This window comes from Struthio camelus, chromosome 6, assembly GCF_040807025.1.
Source record: "Struthio camelus isolate bStrCam1 chromosome 6, bStrCam1.hap1, whole genome shotgun sequence".
NCBI classification, from domain to species: domain Eukaryota; kingdom Metazoa; phylum Chordata; class Aves; order Struthioniformes; family Struthionidae; genus Struthio; species Struthio camelus.
In genome coordinates this window covers 32,758,322-32,779,347 of record NC_090947.1, presented here as the reverse complement: position 1 = coordinate 32,779,347, position 21,026 = coordinate 32,758,322, and the positions used below count along the sequence as shown (strand labels likewise).

Genomic DNA, 21,026 nt, shown 5'->3' with positions numbered 1-21,026 from the left:
TCAGTCGGAGCAGCCAGAATGTCCCCATGGCAAGATGTGAAGAGACTCACTTTTAAAAATATTTGCAATTTGGAAGACAGACTATGTATCAGGACAGAACCAATTCACAGAGCTTTTCTCACCAACTGTTTTTCAAGGTTCCGCTCTCGCTTTGTGTGAACAAGGCCAGGACCTACTGAAGTCTAGCTATTGCTTTTACTAGTGCCAACTGCTAGTGTTTCATTTGTACACTTAAAGTCAAACCTTGTGCACTATTTGCTGACAGACAGCAGCATGCTGGGTGCAGTAGTGCATTGCTGATAACTGTGCCCTCTGTGGTGCCCACTATTTAACGTTTTTCTCACGGTGAGGCGTTTTGCAGTGATACCTCTTCCTGTAGGGAGGAGAGGGCACATTTCCCGTGCCCTAAATGTGTGTTTGGGAGAGGCCAGGCCAGCCCACCCTGGGCGCACGTGAAATGGCGACCCTGCCCCCAGGGGGGGCAACGGCTGCCCTGGGGAACGCAAAATGGCGGCCTTACCCTGGGGGAAAGGGGGCAACGCCTGCCCCGGGGCACGCGAGATGGCGGCCCTGCCCTCGGGGGGGGCAACAACTGCTCTCCTTCACGCGAGATGGCGGCCTTCCCTCAAGGGATCGATGGCCACCTCAGGGGGGCAACAGCTGCCCCGGGGCACACGGGATGGCCGCTTTCCCCTCAGGGCCACCGGCTGGCCTCGCGGTGCGCGAGATGGCAGCCTTCCCTCAGGGGTGCGACGGCGGCCTGCGGGGAGCGCGGCACGGGATGGCGACCGCCCCCTGGGGTGCGATGGCCGCCCGGGGCCGTGAAGCCCTTCCCTCCGCCCCGGGGGCCGGCGCTGGGCTTCGCCGCGGCTCTCTGGCTGGCGGGTGCCGTCCCGCCGAGCCACGGGGCAGTGGCGGGGCCGCGGGGCGGGCCGCTGCCACCTGCGCCCTGGCGGCGGCAGCAGAGGCGGAGGAGGAGGAGCAGCCCGGAGGAGGGCTCGGCTGCGCTCCAGCGCCCCGACCCAGCCAACCCGCGGCTGCCGGGGCCGGGCGATAAAAGCGCCGGGAGCAGCCGGGGCCGCCGCTACAGCTGGCCGCAGCGGCGCCGGCAGCGGTGCCCGCCGTGCCTCGGCAGCCCGGCTGGCCCCCTCCCCTGCCTTCCCCCTCCACCCCCACCCCACCAGCCGCCCCCAGGGATTGCGCGCGGGGATCGGGGCCGCCTCCCAGCCGGGCTTCCCCCAAGATGCTGTTTTGGCACACGCAGCCGGAGCATTACAACCAGCACTCGACCGGCAGCTACCTGCGGTGAGTCCTGCACCCACCCCCAAAGCGCAGCTCCCGGCCCCGCCGCACGTGTCCCCGCGGCGCCAGGAGCCGCCGCCGCCCCGCGGCATGGGGGCGAAGCCCCGCGGTGGCGGCTCCATGGGGCCGTGTCCTCAGCGCCCCACTTCTCCCCCCCCCCCCCCCCCCCGCGGCATGGGGGAGAAACGCCGCCTGGGGGCTTGCTGGCACAGGTTTGGGGTGTAGTGTGTGTCCCCTGCCGGAAAACCGTCCCCTTGGGGACCACGGCGGGAGCGCGGGGCTTCCCGGCGGCCAGAGCTGGGCTGGGGCGAGAGCTTGAGAAAAGTCCCACAGGCCGGAGAAAAATCTCTTTTGAGGGGTGAGGGTAACTGTTTTTTCCTTTTTTTTTTTTTTTTTTTTTTTGAAGGACTCTCTGTTCAGGCAACTGCCTTGGGTTTTGCTCTGTCGCTTTTGGTGGCTTTCTGCTGCAGAGATGTAGATAAAGGAGTTCAAAGGGAGACGGTGCAGTAGTCGCGCAGCCCTGTCAAAACTCTGGAGAGCGACTGCTCGCGAGTTAAGACACCCAGTTTTCTCAGGACAGGGTTTCTTGCCTTTCCTTTTGGGATGCTGGGTAGAAAGCTCTTAATTTCACTTTCTGAGCTTGTCTAAACCAGCTTTTTCTTGCCTCCGCACAGTTGCGATTAATTAAATGTGCCTAATTTAAGCTCTAGGGCTGCAAAACAATAGCCTGTAACATGTGTAGCACAAACCCGTATTTCCTCCCTCCAAGAGACAACAAAGCAGACAGCTTTGGGAGTCTCCTTTTTGCTGGCTGCTTATGAATTATTTTTTTGTGAGTATGTAAGGCTGAGCTCTGAGCTGGTGTCAGTTGTTGCCGCTGGGTTGGAGTATTGCCGTCGCTGAATCGCAGCCGCGGCGAATCTGGCTCTGGCCCAGCAGCCTTGCTTTCAAAACGTACCCCCAAATAACAGCTGTTGAGAGAACGTTCAAGTTTCTCCAGCAAAGCACTTCAAACACAGATTAAAACGTTCCTTTCAATGAATCATGCAGTCTTAACTCTTCCTGCTCCTTCCCCGTGTAGTTGCAGAGGAATCTTTTCAATCGAAGAGTCGCTTCCTGTTACCAAATGATACAGTACCGTGAGATTCTTGCTTCCCTGCAGTTTCCCCGCGCTTTCATACAACGTGTTTCACCTCCTTCCTCTGTCCCAGTAAATCTGTTTTAATAGCGTCTGTGTGGCAAAACTGTTGTCCTCTCTTCCTTTGTGCTTGCAAAGCTGATGAGATGAGGATTGCGAGAACAGTGGCAGCGCATCAGCCGTAGCGTAGGTGCTTGCGTTACAGTCTCTGGGGTAAGAGAGCAAGTTAATGGCGCTCGGTTTGTTTCATTAATACTGTAGATTCGCAGCATCTGAGTGCTACAAGATCAAGTCTGGGTCAGACTTGAGCCTCCAATCCAACTTCCTTTGAATTGGCCAGAAAACACATCAGAGAAAGTCAGCATCAAGCCAGCAGAAATAATGCGAGCTGTGAGGGGATGAATGATACCTGAGCTGGCAGGAAGGCAGCTGGTATGAAGTTAACCTGTCAGCATTTCTGGAGCAAACTTAAACTTCAATGAGTCTCTGCTCCTGTGACCATGGCATTTTTGATCTGGGACTAAAAGCTCTAAAGGCAGGTTTATGGCAGTGTTAAGCAATGCCTCAGGTGTTGCAGTGAAGGCCAGTAGAATAAAACCCTTGTTCTTTCTAGAGACTTCTGGCCAATCCAATCTGCATGGGAATGCGTCAAGACATGTTTCTAGTGTGTGGGGCATTTTTCTGCTGAGTTGTGACTTTCTGAAGGTTTTCCATACCCACTTATAATGACTACATAGAGGTAGCTGAAATAGGACAGTCCTTGAAGTAGCTATAGGAAAAGCTTATATCAGTTGTACTTTGTATATATCGAAGGCTTTACCCATGTGTGAGATATCTCATGTAAATTCTGCCATACCTCAATGTGGTGCTTTCGCCGTGGGTATTTGTAGTTACCACAATAGAATATTACAGAAAAGCTTTGCACAGGTGGAACCTTGGCAAATCTTCATGCTTCTTTATGAAAACACGCTATGTATTTTACTCTTTGTTCTGCCAGCTGGTGGAACCATCTATTTCAGCTAACTTCCTCCCTTCCCCAGGTAAGTGGACTCACCCTGGGTTAAGACCAGGACTGTAAAACTGAAAGGTAAAACTAGGGAGGCTTTTAAGTCTTCCCCTCCCCCCCCCCCTTAAGGTTGGGAATGATTTAAAAAAAAAAAAAACCCTACTTTTCCCAAAACTTAATTCACAATTCTTGAGCAAATACGGCTGAACAAATATTGCAGTCTTATATATCTATAGTTATATAGTTTATAGTTACAACTTCTTTTAATCCTTGACCTGTTGTCCAAATCTTCCTATGTTCCAAATATTTTTAAGAAGGTGAAATGTTTCATAAAGGTTTTATTTAAAGCCCCGGATTCCACTGGTCCTGGCTCAAATGCTATGGGAATGAAAAGATGATTTATTTGTGCAGCTTCATCTGTTCTTTAACATGGTTAAATTTTCTAGGAACCAAATTACAGATCCCTCAGTACTTAGAGTCATCAACTATCAAACAGGTGTTCTAGCAAGTGAAGGGGTGTCAGGAGCTTGAAGTGCAATGTGATATTTTAACTTTGACTTTATGCCTAAATTTTTCTGCTGTTTCAGCTGAATAGGTGTATGAATTCCCCACCCTTTTTGTTAACTGTGGGCCAGATTTTGCACGCTGTATACTCTTTGTTTTTGCAGAACTGGGTTTTTACACTGCAGAGTGTTCTTTGTTTTTTTTTTTTTTTAATCTGTTTTCTTCTGTAAAGCAACACGCATTCCAATAGCATTGTGCAGATGAATGCGTTCAGAACAAATGTTGGCATCAGGGTGAGTGAGATGATTCTGTGGAGCAGTGTCAGATCCTGCATGTGCGTAGAGAAACGATATCTATTTTAGAAATCTACTGGAGGCATTTCTGTTGTTTCATTATTGTAGTAAATCATCATCCCTAAGGAGAAGAAAAAGAAAAATCCTCTATGGCTGCAGTTAGGCAAGAGCTGTGATTATGTCGGTAATGCCAGTAAGCAAATGGGGCTGGATCCCTTCAAGTTGGTGAGGGGGTTGTGGTTGGAAGAGAGACTGGAAACACGGATGGGTGTTTCTTTTCTCCTGCTTATATCTGAAGTGCCACAGTTTGCTCTCTGGCTCTGTTTCTCCATAAATAGGAGTATCCAGGCACGTCTAAGCGTTTACTGTAAAGTTCTGCACCGGTTTACAGATGACCTGGGTAGTCTTCAAGGTTGTGGGTGTTGCAAGTGAACACAGGGTGGATCATTAACTGAAGAGGCAAGGAAAAATTCTTAGTGCTCTTACCGTAGGAAGCATGCCAGTATGCGTTGGCATGTTTCTAGACAGTTCTTCTTAAAAGCTTTTGTGCATACGGGGGTTACTGAAAGGAGCAGAACTGTATTCTCTGTAACCTGAATATCAAGTGTCTTCACACATCTGGAAGAAATGGAGAAGAAAAAGAAATCTCTGCTTGCTTATTCTGAACAGTTTTTTGTGTTCAGCATAATCCTACTGGCTTGGAAGGATATTAACGTCTTAAGTATGTGGACGCAACGACCAGAAATTTTAGAGACGTGAGAAAGACTACTGTGGTTCATCGTCATCAGATGTGTTAAGATATGGATGCTTGTTCCTGGTGTTCTTTGCTTGCTTACTCTGTTGTGCTCTCAGCCTTGATACTATCCATTCTGTTTGATGGTTAGTATCAATAGTTTGCCTCAGCTTAGCTATATGTCAGCAGGCAGGTCAGCATTAAGGTGTTGTAAAGGAGGTCAAAATTGGGACTGTGCGCAGCTCTTACTGAAGCTGCTCATGAGCACCTGTGTGTGCAATTATGAAGGTAGTTTGGTGTCATATTAAGAGCTGTACGATTTTTCAGGACCAGATTTATTGGGGTGCCAAGGGACATTAGGAGTGAAGTAATTCAGCAGTTCATGCCATGATGTACCTGAGTGGCTCCTATTTATAGGAGGACTGTGTTTGCTACTAATTGCAGACTGTTAACTAATCTGACATTCAGGTGTCAAAATGGAGCGCTCACTTTTGCTGTTTCTGATGCATTTTTGTCTGAAAACCTGAGAACGTTTTAAAATACATATTTCCACAAGGACGGAGAACTTATATTTGGTAGTTTTCTTCTAATGGTGGAGATTGATTGACTATAACTTAGATCTGATTTATATTTTTAAAACGTACCGATTCCCAGCAATGTCCTGTTTCGCTAATGCTGGTGTTCTTTTGTGTCCAGCGCTGACATCCCAGATGCAGAAATTGCCTTATTACGTTATACAATCCAAATTCTTTTTTAGCTGCCATAACTAACTGTTTCTCCAGAGACCATCTCCATGATCTCAGATCATAGGAATCAAGTCCAGATTGAGACTAGATTGTTCCATAAAGTCTGTAGTTTGTAACTAAATGTGTATGAATTGTATGTTTCAGTGATGTCCTTGCACTGCCGATCTTCAAGCAGGAAGAACCACAGCTGTCTCCTGAGAATGAAGCCAAACTGCCTCCATTTCAATATGTTCTCTGCACAGCTACGTCACCTGCTGTGAAACTGCATGAAGAAACCCTGACCTACCTCAATCAAGGTAGGGTTTGTACTCACTGAAGGAAGGCATATTTCATGGGAGTGGTTTGTGAGAGAGAGAGAGAGAGAGATTGAATCCCATTTTTATGCCTCACCGGGAGGGCAGTGGGAAGGGGGAAAGAGATGGGGAGGGGGACATAGGAAAGGAGGAATCTTTAGTTTTTCGTATTTATAGATCAGATTGTCAACTGATATAAAAGGATGACGTTTCATTGAGTTAACTGTTGACCAAAAGCAGCATTATAGCATGCACAGTTTCATGTTGCCAGGTACTGGCTTAATCTCTGATAATTTAAATGCAGCCTCCTACCTTCATCTTAAATGACCGGATAAACTTAGCAGATTGGCAGGCTTTAGGCTGGGGAGGGCTCTCAATGTTGCAAGTCCCCAAGCTCTGCTGGAAGGGATTGCCAGAGGATGAGCTACCAAGTGCACAATGGCTCCTTGGTGGTCTCTGCAGAGCATGACTTGGCTTCTGTTGGCTGGATGGTGTGGCTCTGCTCCACTGACTGCCTAAGTTGCTGGGGTCCACTGTAGCAGGGTTCTCCATAGCTGACCTCATAAGCTAATTTTTACTCCTAGATAAACAAGCACTGCAAGTTTCTCTAGGCTTTTCTTTTTTTCCTTTTGGCAGAATTTGTGCACACACATCTGTGGTTGGAATTTGGCTGTCACTTTTCGGCAGTTCTGCACATGGGTCCCGGAGGGATCAGACCTCTCCAGGCACAGATTGTGCTATAACTTACTACATTTATTTTCTGTCACGTTGTAAACAAGGGCATTAGCCCAGCAACAAGCTGAAGGCTGTCTACCTTATATTACTGATGTCTCCTCGTGCTTCAGGACACCGCACCTGCTCTTCAAGCTTTGTGCACAGAGTGCGAGGCTCACTCAGGTGGCTCTGTGGCTAGACTTCTTTCAATGCTTGTACAGAGCACAGCCCTGACCTCCCTTGGGCTCTGTGACCTCAGATGCAGCTGGCTGCTAGATCTGTGTTGCTAGTAGGTAGACCCAGTGAAGCCCCGCCAGAAAGATCAGCCTAGTGCTGCAGGCTCTACCAAAGGAGCCAGATGTGTCCTGTCACATAATCTGGCACTGTGATGTCTCACAGATCAACAGACACTTGATTTGTGATTGCGTATTCCCAAATTATCTATCCAAATACAGAAAGCCCAAGGAGGTGATAGGGGGCATATCAAGGGTGAGATGAGGATGGATCTTTCTGTGAAACACAAAATTCTTTCCTGTTCCAGAGTAAACGATCATCTGTTGTAAAAACCAGTTGCCTGCCAAATACTGTGGCATCTTTCAAACCGTATCTGCTTTCTTACCTCGGAAGGACAAAAACAATACAACTCTCCACACTACCATGAGTTTCAAGTTATTAGAGTTCTGTCACTAGAGCAATCTAAGTTTTCCCATGCGAAGCAAGACTGTTACCGCCTTTGCTTGATAGGCCCTGTTGTGTTTATGTTGGTCTTTCTCCTGCTTATTATCACAAGAGTTGTCTCTTGCTCCATTTCAAAACTGTACTGACTTACCTGGCAGACTACCAGTTCTCAGATATCTTCTGCATCTGCCTTTCATCCCTCATAGGATTAAAATTTAGAGAAGTCCTGAAGGGGAAGGTGGGGATATGCCCTTGCAGAACATGTCCTGGAGAGCATTAGGCTGGACAGGCCTGGAGGAACGAAGCAGGGATGAGGCTGTTAGGAGCCATGCGTTGGGACAGAGTTGGGAATGGACTTGGAGGAGAAGTGGACTCTCCATCCACCACGGAAAGACAACAGCAGTTGAACCAGCACCACCACCTTTCCCTCAGGGTCTTTGGGGTGGTTAGTGGTAAAAGGTGGTGCATCTCCTGGCAGTTTAAAGGCTCACACTGTTCCTGCTCTCTGTTTTTGGCAGGAGCTTCACATCTGCCTGCCACCCTCTCAGCACCATCCCCTGCTCATTCCTTTAAGCTCGCAAGCAATGAATCATCTTCCTTACACTGATATCCTCTGGGCTTCTTTGAGATCCTCTTGAAATTCAAAGTACTGCTTAAATACTGGACTCCTTGTGTGTAGTGTTCCTTCTCCTCCCCCCTTGAGATGCTGCAGTGCCCCTACTTTAAAAGCTATTCTTCCTCACTCTTAACAGGTTGCTTCAGAATCTGTACTGGCAGCAGACACTCCTGCTCTCAACGTTTACCCTTTCCAGTAGCAGGGCAAGACTTGCTTCTAAGTTCACCTGACCTGTAGGTATATCTTGATACTATATCCCTTAGACAAAAATCCCTTGTCTGTGCTAGTTAGGAAGAAGGCACTAGAGTCTGCTCCCATATGGATATTTCCTACAGTGAGAAGCTTGTGTGTTCATTGAGGGTACTTACAGAGATGAAGAAAAGAGGATATTGGGAACGGATTTTAACCAGCTGTGGTCAGGGTTGGCAGGGGGAGGGGGGGAGTGTCTTATTTCTGTTGTTGGAGTATCAGTGAGGATGTTGCCCTGTGGATTTGCCTTGCAGTCCCAGCACAGAGTTCTTTGGAATTGGCAGGTATCCACTCATTTTGCTTAGAGTTTATTATTTTATGAATCCTATATAAAAGGTATTTCTAAATAGTCTTTTTCATGACATCTGTGACAAAAGTGTGTTCCTCATGCATTGACCTTCTGGAATAAAAAGTAGGACGTGTCTGTTTAAAAGCAAAAGTTTAAAATATTTGAATCAAATTCCCTTTTGGTTTTGGAAAAATATCTCTGTGCAAATCCCTTTTGATTCCTGAGCCATATAGTTTCTCAGTAGGTACCTGTTGTGTAAGTATTTCCCCCCTCCCTCCTCTAAAGCCAGAGGGGAGTGTTACAACTGTTTAGTATGACCAGTTCAACACAACCCGGAGAATACCTCCCAGGCGCTGCCACACTGATCTCAGATGTCCTAGCTGAGCTAGAGCACATCTTACTGAAATACAAGTCTTAATTTAAAGGCTCCAAGTGTCAGACAATTTATCACATTAACAGAATTATATTGTGTGAGGCTTACTTTAAAAATGACAGTTTCCTTTCATGTGCTCTCCAGAGTTTGCATAGCTGTTAAGGAGCTTGTGCTATAGAGTGGCCTTGAGTAAGGCTTTTAAGCCCGAGAAGGTACTTGAAGGGACTGACCTCAAGGCAGCCTAAGCCTCAGGAGCTGTTTCAGCATGCCGTAGTCGTGGCATGGCAGAAGAACTGATTGACTTCAGCGTGCTCTGACCAAGCTGCAGTGTCATTGCCAACTCATGAAGAGGTTTAGACTATTCCTGTAACTTACCACCTTATGCTGATTTATGCCACGTCTCAGTTGGTTGAGAGCTAACTCTTAGTAACACAGCCACAAAGAAACAGCGGCTGCCCCTATTTGACAAAGCAGTTGACATCCAGTGCAATTACTTTCCCTAATCATGAAGATAGGATTTGGTGTTTACTTCCTGGCTGTTTGGGTGACTCTTGCCACCTCCTATCCAAACATGCATTCCTTACTCAAGCTTTTCAGCACTCAGTAGCTGACCTTTTGTCACTGTGAAACAGTTACGCTCCCTGCACTGAAACACTCGCTCACACCTCCACATATGATGGTGAGCGGTTGGTGAGTGGACCAGCTCAGGAGATATTCCACGTACAGAACAGCATGCAAGAAAGGAGAGGTTCCTTTGGAGAGATTCCAGTGGAGTGATTCAACCTAGGTGTGAAAGTTTCATACAGCTGGCTGGTAAGAAGGGCTGTCCAGTGGCCAGGTTCTTGTACAAATGGGAGAGGTGCCCCAGGTCTGTGGCACGTGATGACTTCTAATGAGTCTTGCTTTTTGCTGGACAGACACAGAGAGATTAGAGGCCTTTGGCCTGGACTCATGTCCATGAGTGTGAAGGAGAAAATCCAAGAGGATTCCCGAACAGGGGAGGCCTGTGTGTTCGGCAAAGGGCAGACGAGGCATTTCTGAGGGAACATAAGGGAATTAGTTCCTTTCTTATGCTAAGTTGACTTGAGGACATCCAGCAGTGGTAGGCTCCCAAGCTTATCTACTCCAGTTTGAAACCCTGAATACTCACTGTCTGCAACTCTAGAATGAGCCTGTAAATCAAGTAAGTAGAGTTGAACCCTTAGCTTGAGTTCCAAAGACTGACTCATTGCACTTGTCTTTCCTGGTCTCTTTCCCCCCTGCCTTCCCACATTCCTTGGGAAACTGGACTCAGCACCCTGTTAGCCTGAATTGAACATGATCTTAGTTTGCTAATCCTTAAGGCAGTTCCTCCATTGAGAGAGCCTTACTGGACTTCAGTAGGGTTACTCACCTTACAGGACAAAGTATAGGCGCGTTAGTGTCCTAAAACCACTCCCTCTTCAGTCCAGGAAACTGATTAAGGTGCTCTCTCCTTAGGACGCTTTAGGAGTTGCTGCCGACATTGTTCCTTTGGTCAAGGATAGCGTCTGTTGACATCTGTTGACAGAGCTACACTGTCCAGAAGTCTGCAGCAGAAACATCGCCTAACGTTTTTGGAACTAGCCTGCCTTTTAGCACTATTTCAGTGTCTCTTGTGGATAGGGATTTTCAGACAAACAATCAACCAGCAACCATATTGGAAACCACTGCGTTAGCAAGAGGTCTTGATGCAGTTGCATGTTCCATGGTCTGCAGCCATGTGGGGTGTGGTTTGACCATGGCTGGTTGAAACTAGCTTCAAACACGGGCAGAAATAGGAGCAATGAAGGTGGTTCCAGAAATTGCAGTAGGAGGAATGCAGAGGAGAGGAGCACTGCACAGCAGACTGGAATGCCAATAAATGTGAGGAAATAAAATAAATCTTAAAAAAAAAAAAAAAAAAGCGATTATTATTGCCCTAAGAGGATCGGCTTGTAGCTCTAGAGCTACATGTGGACTGTGAGCTATTCAAGTCATGATTTTGTTTCATGAGCAGTGTTGGGTTGGCTCAGAGCCAGAGATCTGAATTATTCTGAACAGAGGGTTGTTAAGGCTGATGGCAGTGGGTCACTGGGAGCTAGCTGTGTGCCAGACCCAGCCCTGCCGCACTAATGGCACTTCAGAATAACCAGCCATCACCTACTTGTAAATACAGTTTTCCTGGGCTCTGTTCAGCTCCCCAAATCTGTGGTATGTGTCTTGTGGTTCTCAGCCACGTGAGGATTTTAGTATATAGCTGGTTAGGGTTAGGGAGGGCTGGCCATCTCTGCTTTACGGTGTCTTCCAAGAGTTATCTTTATTGCCAGTCCTAGACAGTTCAGAAAACGGGCCAAAAACCCAAACCTTGAGAGAAAACTGCTAACATCCGAGAAGACCTGTGATGGTATTGAGAGCATTGCTGTAGTGGTGCATTAGCAACAGATGCCTAATGAAGCAACAATAGACATAATTTGAATTTGTGCCGCTCCTGAATGAAAGCCCAAAATCAAAGTCCTCAAATGCAAAGACATGTATCACATGCAGGCTCAAGACAGGTTTGCATGAACTGGTACACTTGAAACTCTGCTGTGTTTAAAAACTGCTAGCTGTTGTCCTACGTGAGCTCGCTACAGACATGTTCTGCTTTCTCTTGCAAAGAAAGGCACAGAAAGCACAGGGCAATGAGCACCTGAAGAAGAGGTTTTGAAGCTGACTTGCTAATTGCCTGAGTAGGAGATGAAATTAATTATAGCAGAAGAAGGCAAAAGAGAACCTTTGCCTCTCTTAAAAAGTCTAAAGTTCAAATCCAGCCATCTAATCTTCTGCAGCCAGAGAGCCTAGTTTTAAACACTGAGATTTACAGTAAATGAAAAAAAGCTGTTTTGTATTGACGTTAACTCATACGTAATTGAGTTTTTATGGGGTCACAACTGTCTGACTGTTTGTAGTTTTCCTGGAACAATTTTTTATGTGCCTAAATGAAGTGTAGAGAAGGCTGAGTGACCAGCTCTGACTGGGTGTGCTTCCGGTTTAATTATAGCTCTGTTTGCAGGGACATATTTGCATTGTCCCATACTAAGAACTGCCTCTTTTCCTAATAATCTTTGTCATTAGTGGCAGGCTCCTGGTATTCCAAGGGCCTCTGCTGCCTGTGGCCTCTCCTTTGTGAACATGGGCTCTACAGTTGTCTGGGATCATGGGCACAAAAATGACTTTGCGTGAGGGTGTAAACATCAGGTGCTCCCTGGTGACTAACCATCTATGCTACCTTGATCCCTGATCGCTGTGGGGTGTCCTACTGCTCCTTGACCCTTTTCAGTCAGCTCCTGGTTTTAGGTAGCTTCAAGAAGTGGCTAACAAAGCTGGCTTGTCTTTCTCCTTGCCGAGACAAGCTATTTGGAATTTTTGATTCTCTTCATCTTTGGAGAAGGAATTTGTTTCCTACCTGACTTGGAAGACAGCTCTGAATAGGTGCTGATGCCTTAGCTGGGATTATTAATTGTGCTAGCAGCAACTTCCCGATACACTTGGCAGCTCTGTCTTCACTTGGCAGCCCCAGGATAAACAATCCTGTCTCCAAACCACACCATCCCTAAGCTCATTATGAATCTTGCTTCAGATGACAGGGCACCTCTGCATAAGTAGAGCATCTGATTTCTGTTGACCCTAGGAAGCTAGAATCTCAGTTGTCTTTTAATCAAGAGGCTGTTTTCTGCTCTTTTTGTAATCACTTCTTCTGTTGCTGGCATCTGGATGAAATTCAAATGGGAATGTGAACTTGCTGGATTCTGCCCTGTACAAAACTCCCACTGGAAGCCCACAGACTGCATTTTATTCTCCCGCTTCCATGAATCTTCAATATCCGTAAAGGAAGGAAGTGGAAGGAAGCTCAGCAGTTGCCCCGAGTTTAGTGAGAAGTAAGAAAATATCGGCAAAGTTTTTTCCTAATATTTCATGCCACTTTTTTATCTTCCCCATTTCCATATCTACTTTGAAACGCCTATAATTTTGATAGTGAATTTTTTACCTGTGTTTCAACAACGTTTGATGTCTCTATCAATGTACTCATGAATCTGAAAGGATATGGAAGTTTTCCAATTAGCTCTTCCTAACTTGCAGTGTCCTAAAGACCACATTTAGGACAGTACTGCATTCTGACGTGGTTAGCTGTTTATATAGGGGTAATATATGATATCTTATCTGCAAAGAGCCTGGAAAAGGCCCCTTTCTTTTCCTTTACTTCTTACCATGCATTTATTATGTGTTCCTGAAACTAGACAGTAAATATTTGAGCAGTGAGATTCCTCTAGTCCTAGCTTGGTGTCACATTTGTGACGTGTCAAAGTTACAGTCTGGTTTGATGGTAGAATTGTCAATCACATCTTCTCAACTGCTGTGTAGTAGGCACTGACTTGTGTTCTTTATTTTGGGCCTTCTTAGCCAAGTGAAGGGCTTTGGTGTTGGGAATCTCATCAGAATAGAGATGCTCTGGGGCAGGACCACATCACTGCTGGTTTTCAAGCAGTTTAGTTCTGATGAGAAGAAAGTGTAATTCTCCTGAAAAGAAACGCAACAGCTCTGCTCCTTCTGTAACACTACTTGAGCATTCTACCATACCTCTTTGTCAGAGGTCTGAGTACTGATCAGATGGTATAAAAGGTTTTTGGGCAACCTGAACTTGACAAATACCACGTGTCTCTGAACGGACTCCCTCAAATGATTGGCATAATGGGGTAGTGGGTCAGAGGAAGGAGGACCTTACTTTTCCCCTAGGCCTCAGTATTGCTTAGGTCTTAATTTGGAGAAGCACAACAGCCTGCATGTCAGGTAGCATGCAGACTTCGTCAGGCTATCCCTGTCTTAGATGAACTTAGCTGAGCAGCCAGATACAGGAGTGGGGCTTCCTTTCTCCTGGTTTATCATTGCAGAAATGTGGTGGAGGAACCTGAGGGCAATTGAAGGAGCTGATGACAGAGTCAGGAATAGTACTGAGCAGTTCTCCCTCCCTTCTTCAGCACGCTCACCCAGGGACCATTCTTAGTTATCTGAAACTCAAGTAAATATTACACACGAAGTTATTCTTGCAGAGCTATAAAACTTGTTGTCCAAATTGACTCAGAACAGGTTGAAACTAGAAAGAGTCGGTATTTTTTACTTACACAGAGGGGACTGAGATATTCTGAGCTGGACAGACATGAGCCAGATAGTCCTGGGTGTTTCAAGTGTTTCTTCATGCTGTAGAAGTGGAAATACAGGAAGAAGTTATTTTTCACAGGGCAGACATGCTTTCAGCTTTCCATCAGAAGTCCATCATTCCTTTGCCAATAAACTTGTACTGAAAGTCAAAACCTATACCACACTGGGGGGAGGTGTATGCGAAAGAAGACCAAGTGCACACAGTGAACTTAGCAACGGAAAGTGTTTCTATGTCTGCTATCTGGTTTTGAGTCCATAATTCAAAGTTAGACTGTAGTCTTGAAGGAATTAAATATACATCCCCCTCTCTTTTGAGTGGAGATCACTGTAAATGAGGAGTGTTTCTGTTGATGCCTGTTAGCTATGATGTGTCACCGCTGTAAAATGGACTGTCTTCAAAAGTCTGTGAAGACTAGGGCTCAGCCAAATGTTCATACAGTAAACGAGCTGAGCTTTTCCTCCAGTGAACTTGACTCTGAGGCATGCGTTTAGCTTTTCCACAAGAAAGAGGCAGAGAAAGAGAAAGAAGGGGAGAAAGAACCCCTCCTCAGAGATGGGGGTGGATTGTAAAAGGAGGCGAAATATTGGGAGAGACATGATGACAGAGTGGCTCTATGGTGTGGGAGTAGAATTAGTAGAATAGTAGTTGAATTGGTCTTGCACGTTCCTGCAGTCTTGCTACCCTGGTGGTAATGGCAAGTAGGGCCATTAGGGACTTCTCTGTGGCTTTGGTATTGGATTCAGATGGGTACCTTAAGCATAATGGAGCCAAAGTAGCTTTGCTGCAGAGGGAAACAGGATGGAGGTAACCATAGGGGTGGGTCAGACTGCAAATACTAAAGCAAGGCATGTTTAAATTATGGTACTCATTGCCATAGTATGAGCAAGTTCAGGAGTTCATACAAGAGGAATTTGTGTCCATTGGTCATGACTGTGCAGCTTGATACGGGTACAGCCTAAAGGTTCCCTAATAAACACTGAATGCCAGAAACCGTGAGCGTATGGCCAGGAGAAGACTCACTGTAGTCAGCCCATATTTCTTCTGCTCCATCCCTAAACACTTGAAAGCCGGCTGCTGTTGAAGATGCGATATGGGGCAAGATGGACAATTGATCTGGCATGTCAGGATGACTCTTATGTTTGTTTTGCATTTCCTGGCCCACAGTTGGTCCTTTGCAGGATTTCCATGCTCCTAGCATACCAGCAGCTTTCAGGGTGGCCTATTGTGTAGCTGGTGAATTCATAATATCCACTGGATAAACATCTCTTACTGCATCTTATCAAATGGGGCTGCAGTAGGCAACTGCAGAATGGCCTGGAAGGTAGGATTCTGCCCTTGCTACTTATCCTGCAGAGTGCCCATGGGTGGGCTAGCTCGGCAAGTCTTGTAATGAGTTTTATTTTTCCTTTTTTCTGGCTAAAAAGGTGTGGACAATCAAGTGTGCAAGATCAGATGCCAGTTTTGTCACTCTTGCCTGTTTACATGGTGGTTTCATCAATCTTTTGTGTCAGAAAAATCTTTCTGAGTGGTTGATGCCCTGAATAGTTGCATTTGGCTGTTTAAAAGGTGATCCCCCTGTCTTCGAGGTGTGCTTGGGTCCTTTCTTTTTTTTCCTCCCCCTCCTTCTGTATGCTGCATTCAACTGTCAACATTCTTTTGCCTTTATCTGCGCGCTCTTTAGGATGTCCATATAAAGTTGCTAAATGGAATTTTTATTGGTCAGCCTAGCTTAATAATCAAACAGTTTCCAGGGTGGTTCTGTCTAGTGTTGTGTGGATCCATTCTGAGAAAGAGGACCCTCAGTTATTTTTTTTCGGTCCACTGCAATTTTTTAGTATGTAATTGGGATTTAATTGCTGGAAAGGCAAGCCAAGCCAGCTGCTTGACTAGATCAAGTAAGGCCTTAGTCATTGGTATATTGATCTGGAACATCAACATCCTAATTAGAGATTAGCGTATCGTATCGGTGTATTGTGTAGAAGGCCACATAGCATGTGGCGTAAGAGGCCCTTGAAATGTAACACCACAACAAAAAAGAAAGCTGGATATTGTGGTTGTGTGGTAAATAGCCTTTGAGCAAAATGTAACATAGACTTTAAAATAATGATCATCTTTTAAGATCAGAAGTTGCCCATAATTACTGATAGTTGACTGAATTCCAGCAATGGAAATTAGTTGAACTGTTAGGGGGTATGCCTTTTGAGGGTGTGAAAGTGTTCTTGTGGTGAACTAAATTATTTGCCATCTGTAGCAAATTACTGGCTTTCATTTCTTTTGTCCCAAAACTAACAAGTGGCCATACCTGCACTTAACGTGCGTTAATTGCTAAAGTCAATAAAAGTTTAAAAAGTAAACAGTCTATAAATCCTCTTTAAAATAGATGCAATTGCTTTATGAATCAGCAAGCAGGAACTCTGTGGTCCTCTGGGTGGTTACTGTTTTGCTGGACACTACTCTTGTTTGTAAAGCAGAGTTGCTCAAAGTCTGGCCTAAGAGGTGATTGCATAAATTTGCTGTTGTTCAGGAGCTGTCTCTTCAAGATACAAATTATAGCGTATCATTAATTACCTGCCCAGATTTTTACTGGTGCCCCTAAAGCTCTCAGTGAAGCTGGGAGACACATTGCATCTTAGGAATTTAATGTGGCTATCCAAACATTTATTACCATTCTGTTCCCTGCCGGAGGGAGAGAAGAAGGGTTATGGCAAGTTCTGCGTAAGTGGAGCACTGGGTCAAACAGGCAGGTGGGACTGCTTTGCAGACAGCAGACTGCTTCTGCTTTGGCCTTAGCTGTGTTGGGGATTTGCCTGCAAAATGTCCTCTTTATTTCAGGTAGTGATAAAGATGCCGATACCAGGCTTTAGGTGCCCTTGTATATATGCGTCTAATATTACAACATGACCTGAGACCAAGTGGGTCACCAAATTTGGGGCTGTCTTGAACCCCTGTTGCTTCTGGTAGCGCGGCTATAGCAGATGTTGACGGCAGGGAAGAAAACGGTTTCAACTGTCCTGTAACACTGGGTTTAAGACTAATGCTGAACAATTTTGAATAGCATCCTGGTGAAGGAAGATTGCTGTGAAACTGCCACTGCTGCTCTCAGTTGCCACAGATATTTATTTTGGACTCTTCCTGCTAGCAGTTCGGGTAGTCAGGCCAAAGCCCAGTGGATGTTAAACCCTTGCCAGCGGGGGACTAGCCAGTGCCCTGGTCAAAGTCAGACTATTTGACTGAAATCATGGCAGTAGGTCTCGGAATCGGTACCCTCTATCTCTGTCTGTGCCAACAAGCTTTGACTTGGGAATATTTAGTAAAATTTGTATTAATGAAGGTGGCAGATGGAAAAACTTGTTATAGGGGAATTCTTATTTTTCAGCTGCATATTTTGGGCTTAGCCAGTTGCAGTCTGTCCAGGGAATTGGAAGTAGGGTTTGTTTCAGTCACACTTTTGCAACCACATTTCTTTGCAGATTGAAATACCTGAGTAACAGAAGGATCTTTTACTGATTCAGTTGGCACAGAAAATTGTCAGTCTATGCCTGTTAGTTTGCGTCAGTGAGGCGCAGAGTTCATAGATGATCTGTATATCAGTTTTTAGTGACTTCTTAGCCCTCCTTGGAGTCAATGGGAGTTCATCTTTCTGCAGACTAAGTCACTATTTTTACCCTTGTTTTAGAAAGGGGTCTTGTCCTCAAGCATCCAAGTCCTGATTCTTCGGGTATTTTTTTTCTGCAGTTTTTATAATGATGAGGTTGGCATTGTCATTCACCGTTTCAGGTGCTTCACTGTTGGTGAAACAGCTCAGTACTATAGAAGCACAAATATCTGAACCCTGTCCCTGTCCGTGCTACGCCAAGGAATTACTGGGTAACATTAGCCATGGAGCAATGAATGGAATAAGTTGTAGGGAGGAGAATTTTTAAAACTTGATACTGAAACGTTGTCTATACGGTTATAAACATTGTCTATATGGTTATAAACGGTGAGGAATTGGGACCAAATTTTCCTCACTCACAAAGTTCCGTGGAAGGAGAAATAAACGGCTTATTTATGAAGTTTGCTTGGGAACAGTCTTGTTTTGATCGCCATTCTGTGTGGGAATTGGTGTTAAACATTCAGAGGTAAAGGGGAAGCAGTTATTATAAAATACCATATTGAATAAGGTTTTTCATGGTTTAAACTAAGGCTTACATCACATGACCTATATATCTTTCATCAAAGCATTTTATTTCCTCTTTGGCTTTTCATTTAATATTAACTGTGTCTCCACAACAGTGTCTTTTTTACCAGTGGGCAGAATCTGTTTCTAACTCGATCCAAGTGGAAAAACTCTAGTCAGGATGAGGTGTGTGGTACCTATTGTCTGCATGTTACGGTGTTCCTGTCCCATGCGCGTGGTGGGAAGATATGTGCTGCAGAGTCTCCTAGGGCTTGATTTCAGTTTGAAGGAGCCAATGTTTTTTATGCCCATTATTCTATTTTGTCTCGTACAAAGTACAAATAGGCAAATCAGACTGCCCAAAGAGTAGGAGTAAGTAAGAGCACAAAGGTATCCCAACAAACTGTTAAGCGCTGAGATACTTGGTGAATGACTGAAAGTGCTTGTGCCTCTACCATTGCCTTACTGTGTAGCATTTGGCGTGTCACGAAACTTCGCTGTCCCTGTTTCCCTGTCTGAGTCCTGGCATACACGTATTCTGCTACCTCTTGGAAGCTCATGGTCTCAAATCCGAAACTAATTTTCTGTAATGATCAGTTAGCCTAATATTTGCTTGGGAAAGATCTCTAAGTGCAGGAGATGCTTGTCTGGATAAATTTATTTGACACAGTGAACTGTATCTCTCTGTGTTGCTGGTGAACTCTGTCCCCAACCCGAGCCATTGAAGCAGCCAAGTTCTTCAAATGGCTTTGCCAAAATCTGCTTCGATCCGAACGTTATCAATTATAAACAACGTAGCTAGCTATGACCAATTCTGTGAACCTGATCCTGGTCTTTTCTCTGCTGATACAACAGCATTGGTTATGTGGGGAGAGATGTACATCTCTTAAAATTGCTAAGTGAGTAATATTAACCTGGATCAGCAGGAATGTCAGGGTGTCCCTTGAGTGGAAGTGTGAAGACCTCAATTTCAAGGCTGTGGTTTAACAAAGTCCACTTTTGTTGTCCAGCAATTTCCAAAGGAAGGACATTGTTTTTATCTTGTTTTACTGTGATGCAAAGAAATGGGTTAAGATAATGTGCATGTTTCTAGTGCTTAAGTTGGTACTTCATGCCCCTCCTCACCTCCTAAGCCAATTGCTGGATTCAAGGGTCATTTCCTGTTTGCAGAGCTCCTATTGTCATCAGGAGGAGTGTTGTGCAAACATTGGAGGCTTCAATATGGCCCCTCTCGTCCTTCCCCCCACCCCAGCCAGCTGAATAAGCACAGTTAGCCCTGTGCTGTAGCGCTATATATAATCCGTACTCATATGGGCAACCGGAAGAGCTGGGATTCCCAAGGGAGAATCTGACTGAAATGAAATGCCCTTCTGATGCATCTGCTGTCACAAGTCTTCTCTTTCTATATCCAGATCCAGAAATGTAGCATTTTTTGTCTCTGCTGGTAGCAGCTGCTTAGAGGGAGATATATCTGCTTTGCAGTTTTCTGCCGGGCCGGTTCTGAGGAGATACTGGTTGAGCCAGAAAATCTAAACTGATCTCCCTTTTGGTGCCTGACTTGTTTTATCTGTACATTTTTCAGTAAAAGGAGGAGGCAAAATGAACTAGAAAAACTAGCTATTAGGTATACATATACTCCATTAATCATAATGTTCCTGTCCTGCCTCTGTACCAGCTCTAGGTTTATTTTACAGAGGTGGTCCTATACAACAAGCTTTTGTGCTGTCTTAGCCATTTGTGCATAAAGCATTGGAACTAAAGTCGTCTTTGTCTACTGTCAGCCTTGGATGGAGATGTTATTTCATAAACCAGTTGTTTAAATTCTAATGAAGTGGCTAAATTCTTTATACAGAGGTGGTTGCTGTTGATGGGGTGTTTGATTTTGACTCCCAATAATAGGTAGCGATCCTTGTACCTATTGTAATATCTGTTGCTGGTTCTACGCTAGTGTCTGAAGTGATGTTTGTGTACTGGAAGGCCACATTCAAGGTGTTATGAACAAATCTTGTATTTCCGGTTCATCCAAAAGCCTTACTGACCTGGCTGCTCCCTGAGGAAGGTGAGATTTGGCCCAAATTGCTCTCCTTGACAGAGTAGTGCCTAGACCTTCGTGCCAGGAGCTCTTCACACAACTTCAGCTTAAGTATAAGGGACAGACAAAGGAAGTGCTGTTATGGCCTTTGGACGCGGGGGAACAAAGGCCTGGAAAACCTTGGTGACTTTCTGAAAGGTGACCAGACATCTGTAGCACAGACTGTGATCAGTGTCTAACTGAGTGCTTTTAGCAGCCGAAAGATGAACCTTCCCCTCAGATTTCTGATGTGTTTAGTGCCTACTCAATGACTGGGACAAACGCATTGTGTTGCCAAAAATGAGCTTTCCCTGATCAAACGTATACTTTATTAGCCACATAAATGCCAGCATGACTCTCTCGTTGCTACAACATATTAAACACCTTGGAAATGTTTCCTTAAACTCTAGGTCAGTCTTATGAAATCCGTCTACTTGAGAATAGGAAATTGGGAGAGTTTCAAGATTTAAACACAAAATATGTAAAGGTAAGGAGAAATATAGATTTCTTTTCTTCCTGCTACTACATACAGCCTCTAATGAAGGGCCTGACCTTGCTCACACTGAGACAATGGAGAATACTTTGCCATTGTTTTTAATGGGAGCAGGGCTGATGGAATTACTTCTGAGTGCTAGAGTTTCATGGGACTATGCAGCTTGGCTTTA

The 21,026-nt window shown here is 45.3% G+C and overlaps 1 protein-coding gene across 1 annotated transcript in view; it reads left to right on the top strand.

Moving 5' to 3' along the window:
* Nucleotides 1-963: 963 nt before the first annotated feature.
* The window catches only part of TFCP2L1 (transcription factor CP2 like 1), a 40,068-nt gene continuing 20,005 nt past the window's right edge, over nt 964-21,026 (top strand). The window contains exons 1-3 of the mRNA XM_068949029.1: nt 964-1,305; nt 5,867-6,018; nt 20,772-20,848. Of these exons, the coding sequence (XP_068805130.1) occupies nt 1,244-1,305; nt 5,867-6,018; nt 20,772-20,848 (291 nt within the window). The 5' untranslated portion in view covers nt 964-1,243. The remainder of the gene's footprint in view (nt 1,306-5,866; nt 6,019-20,771; nt 20,849-21,026) is intronic.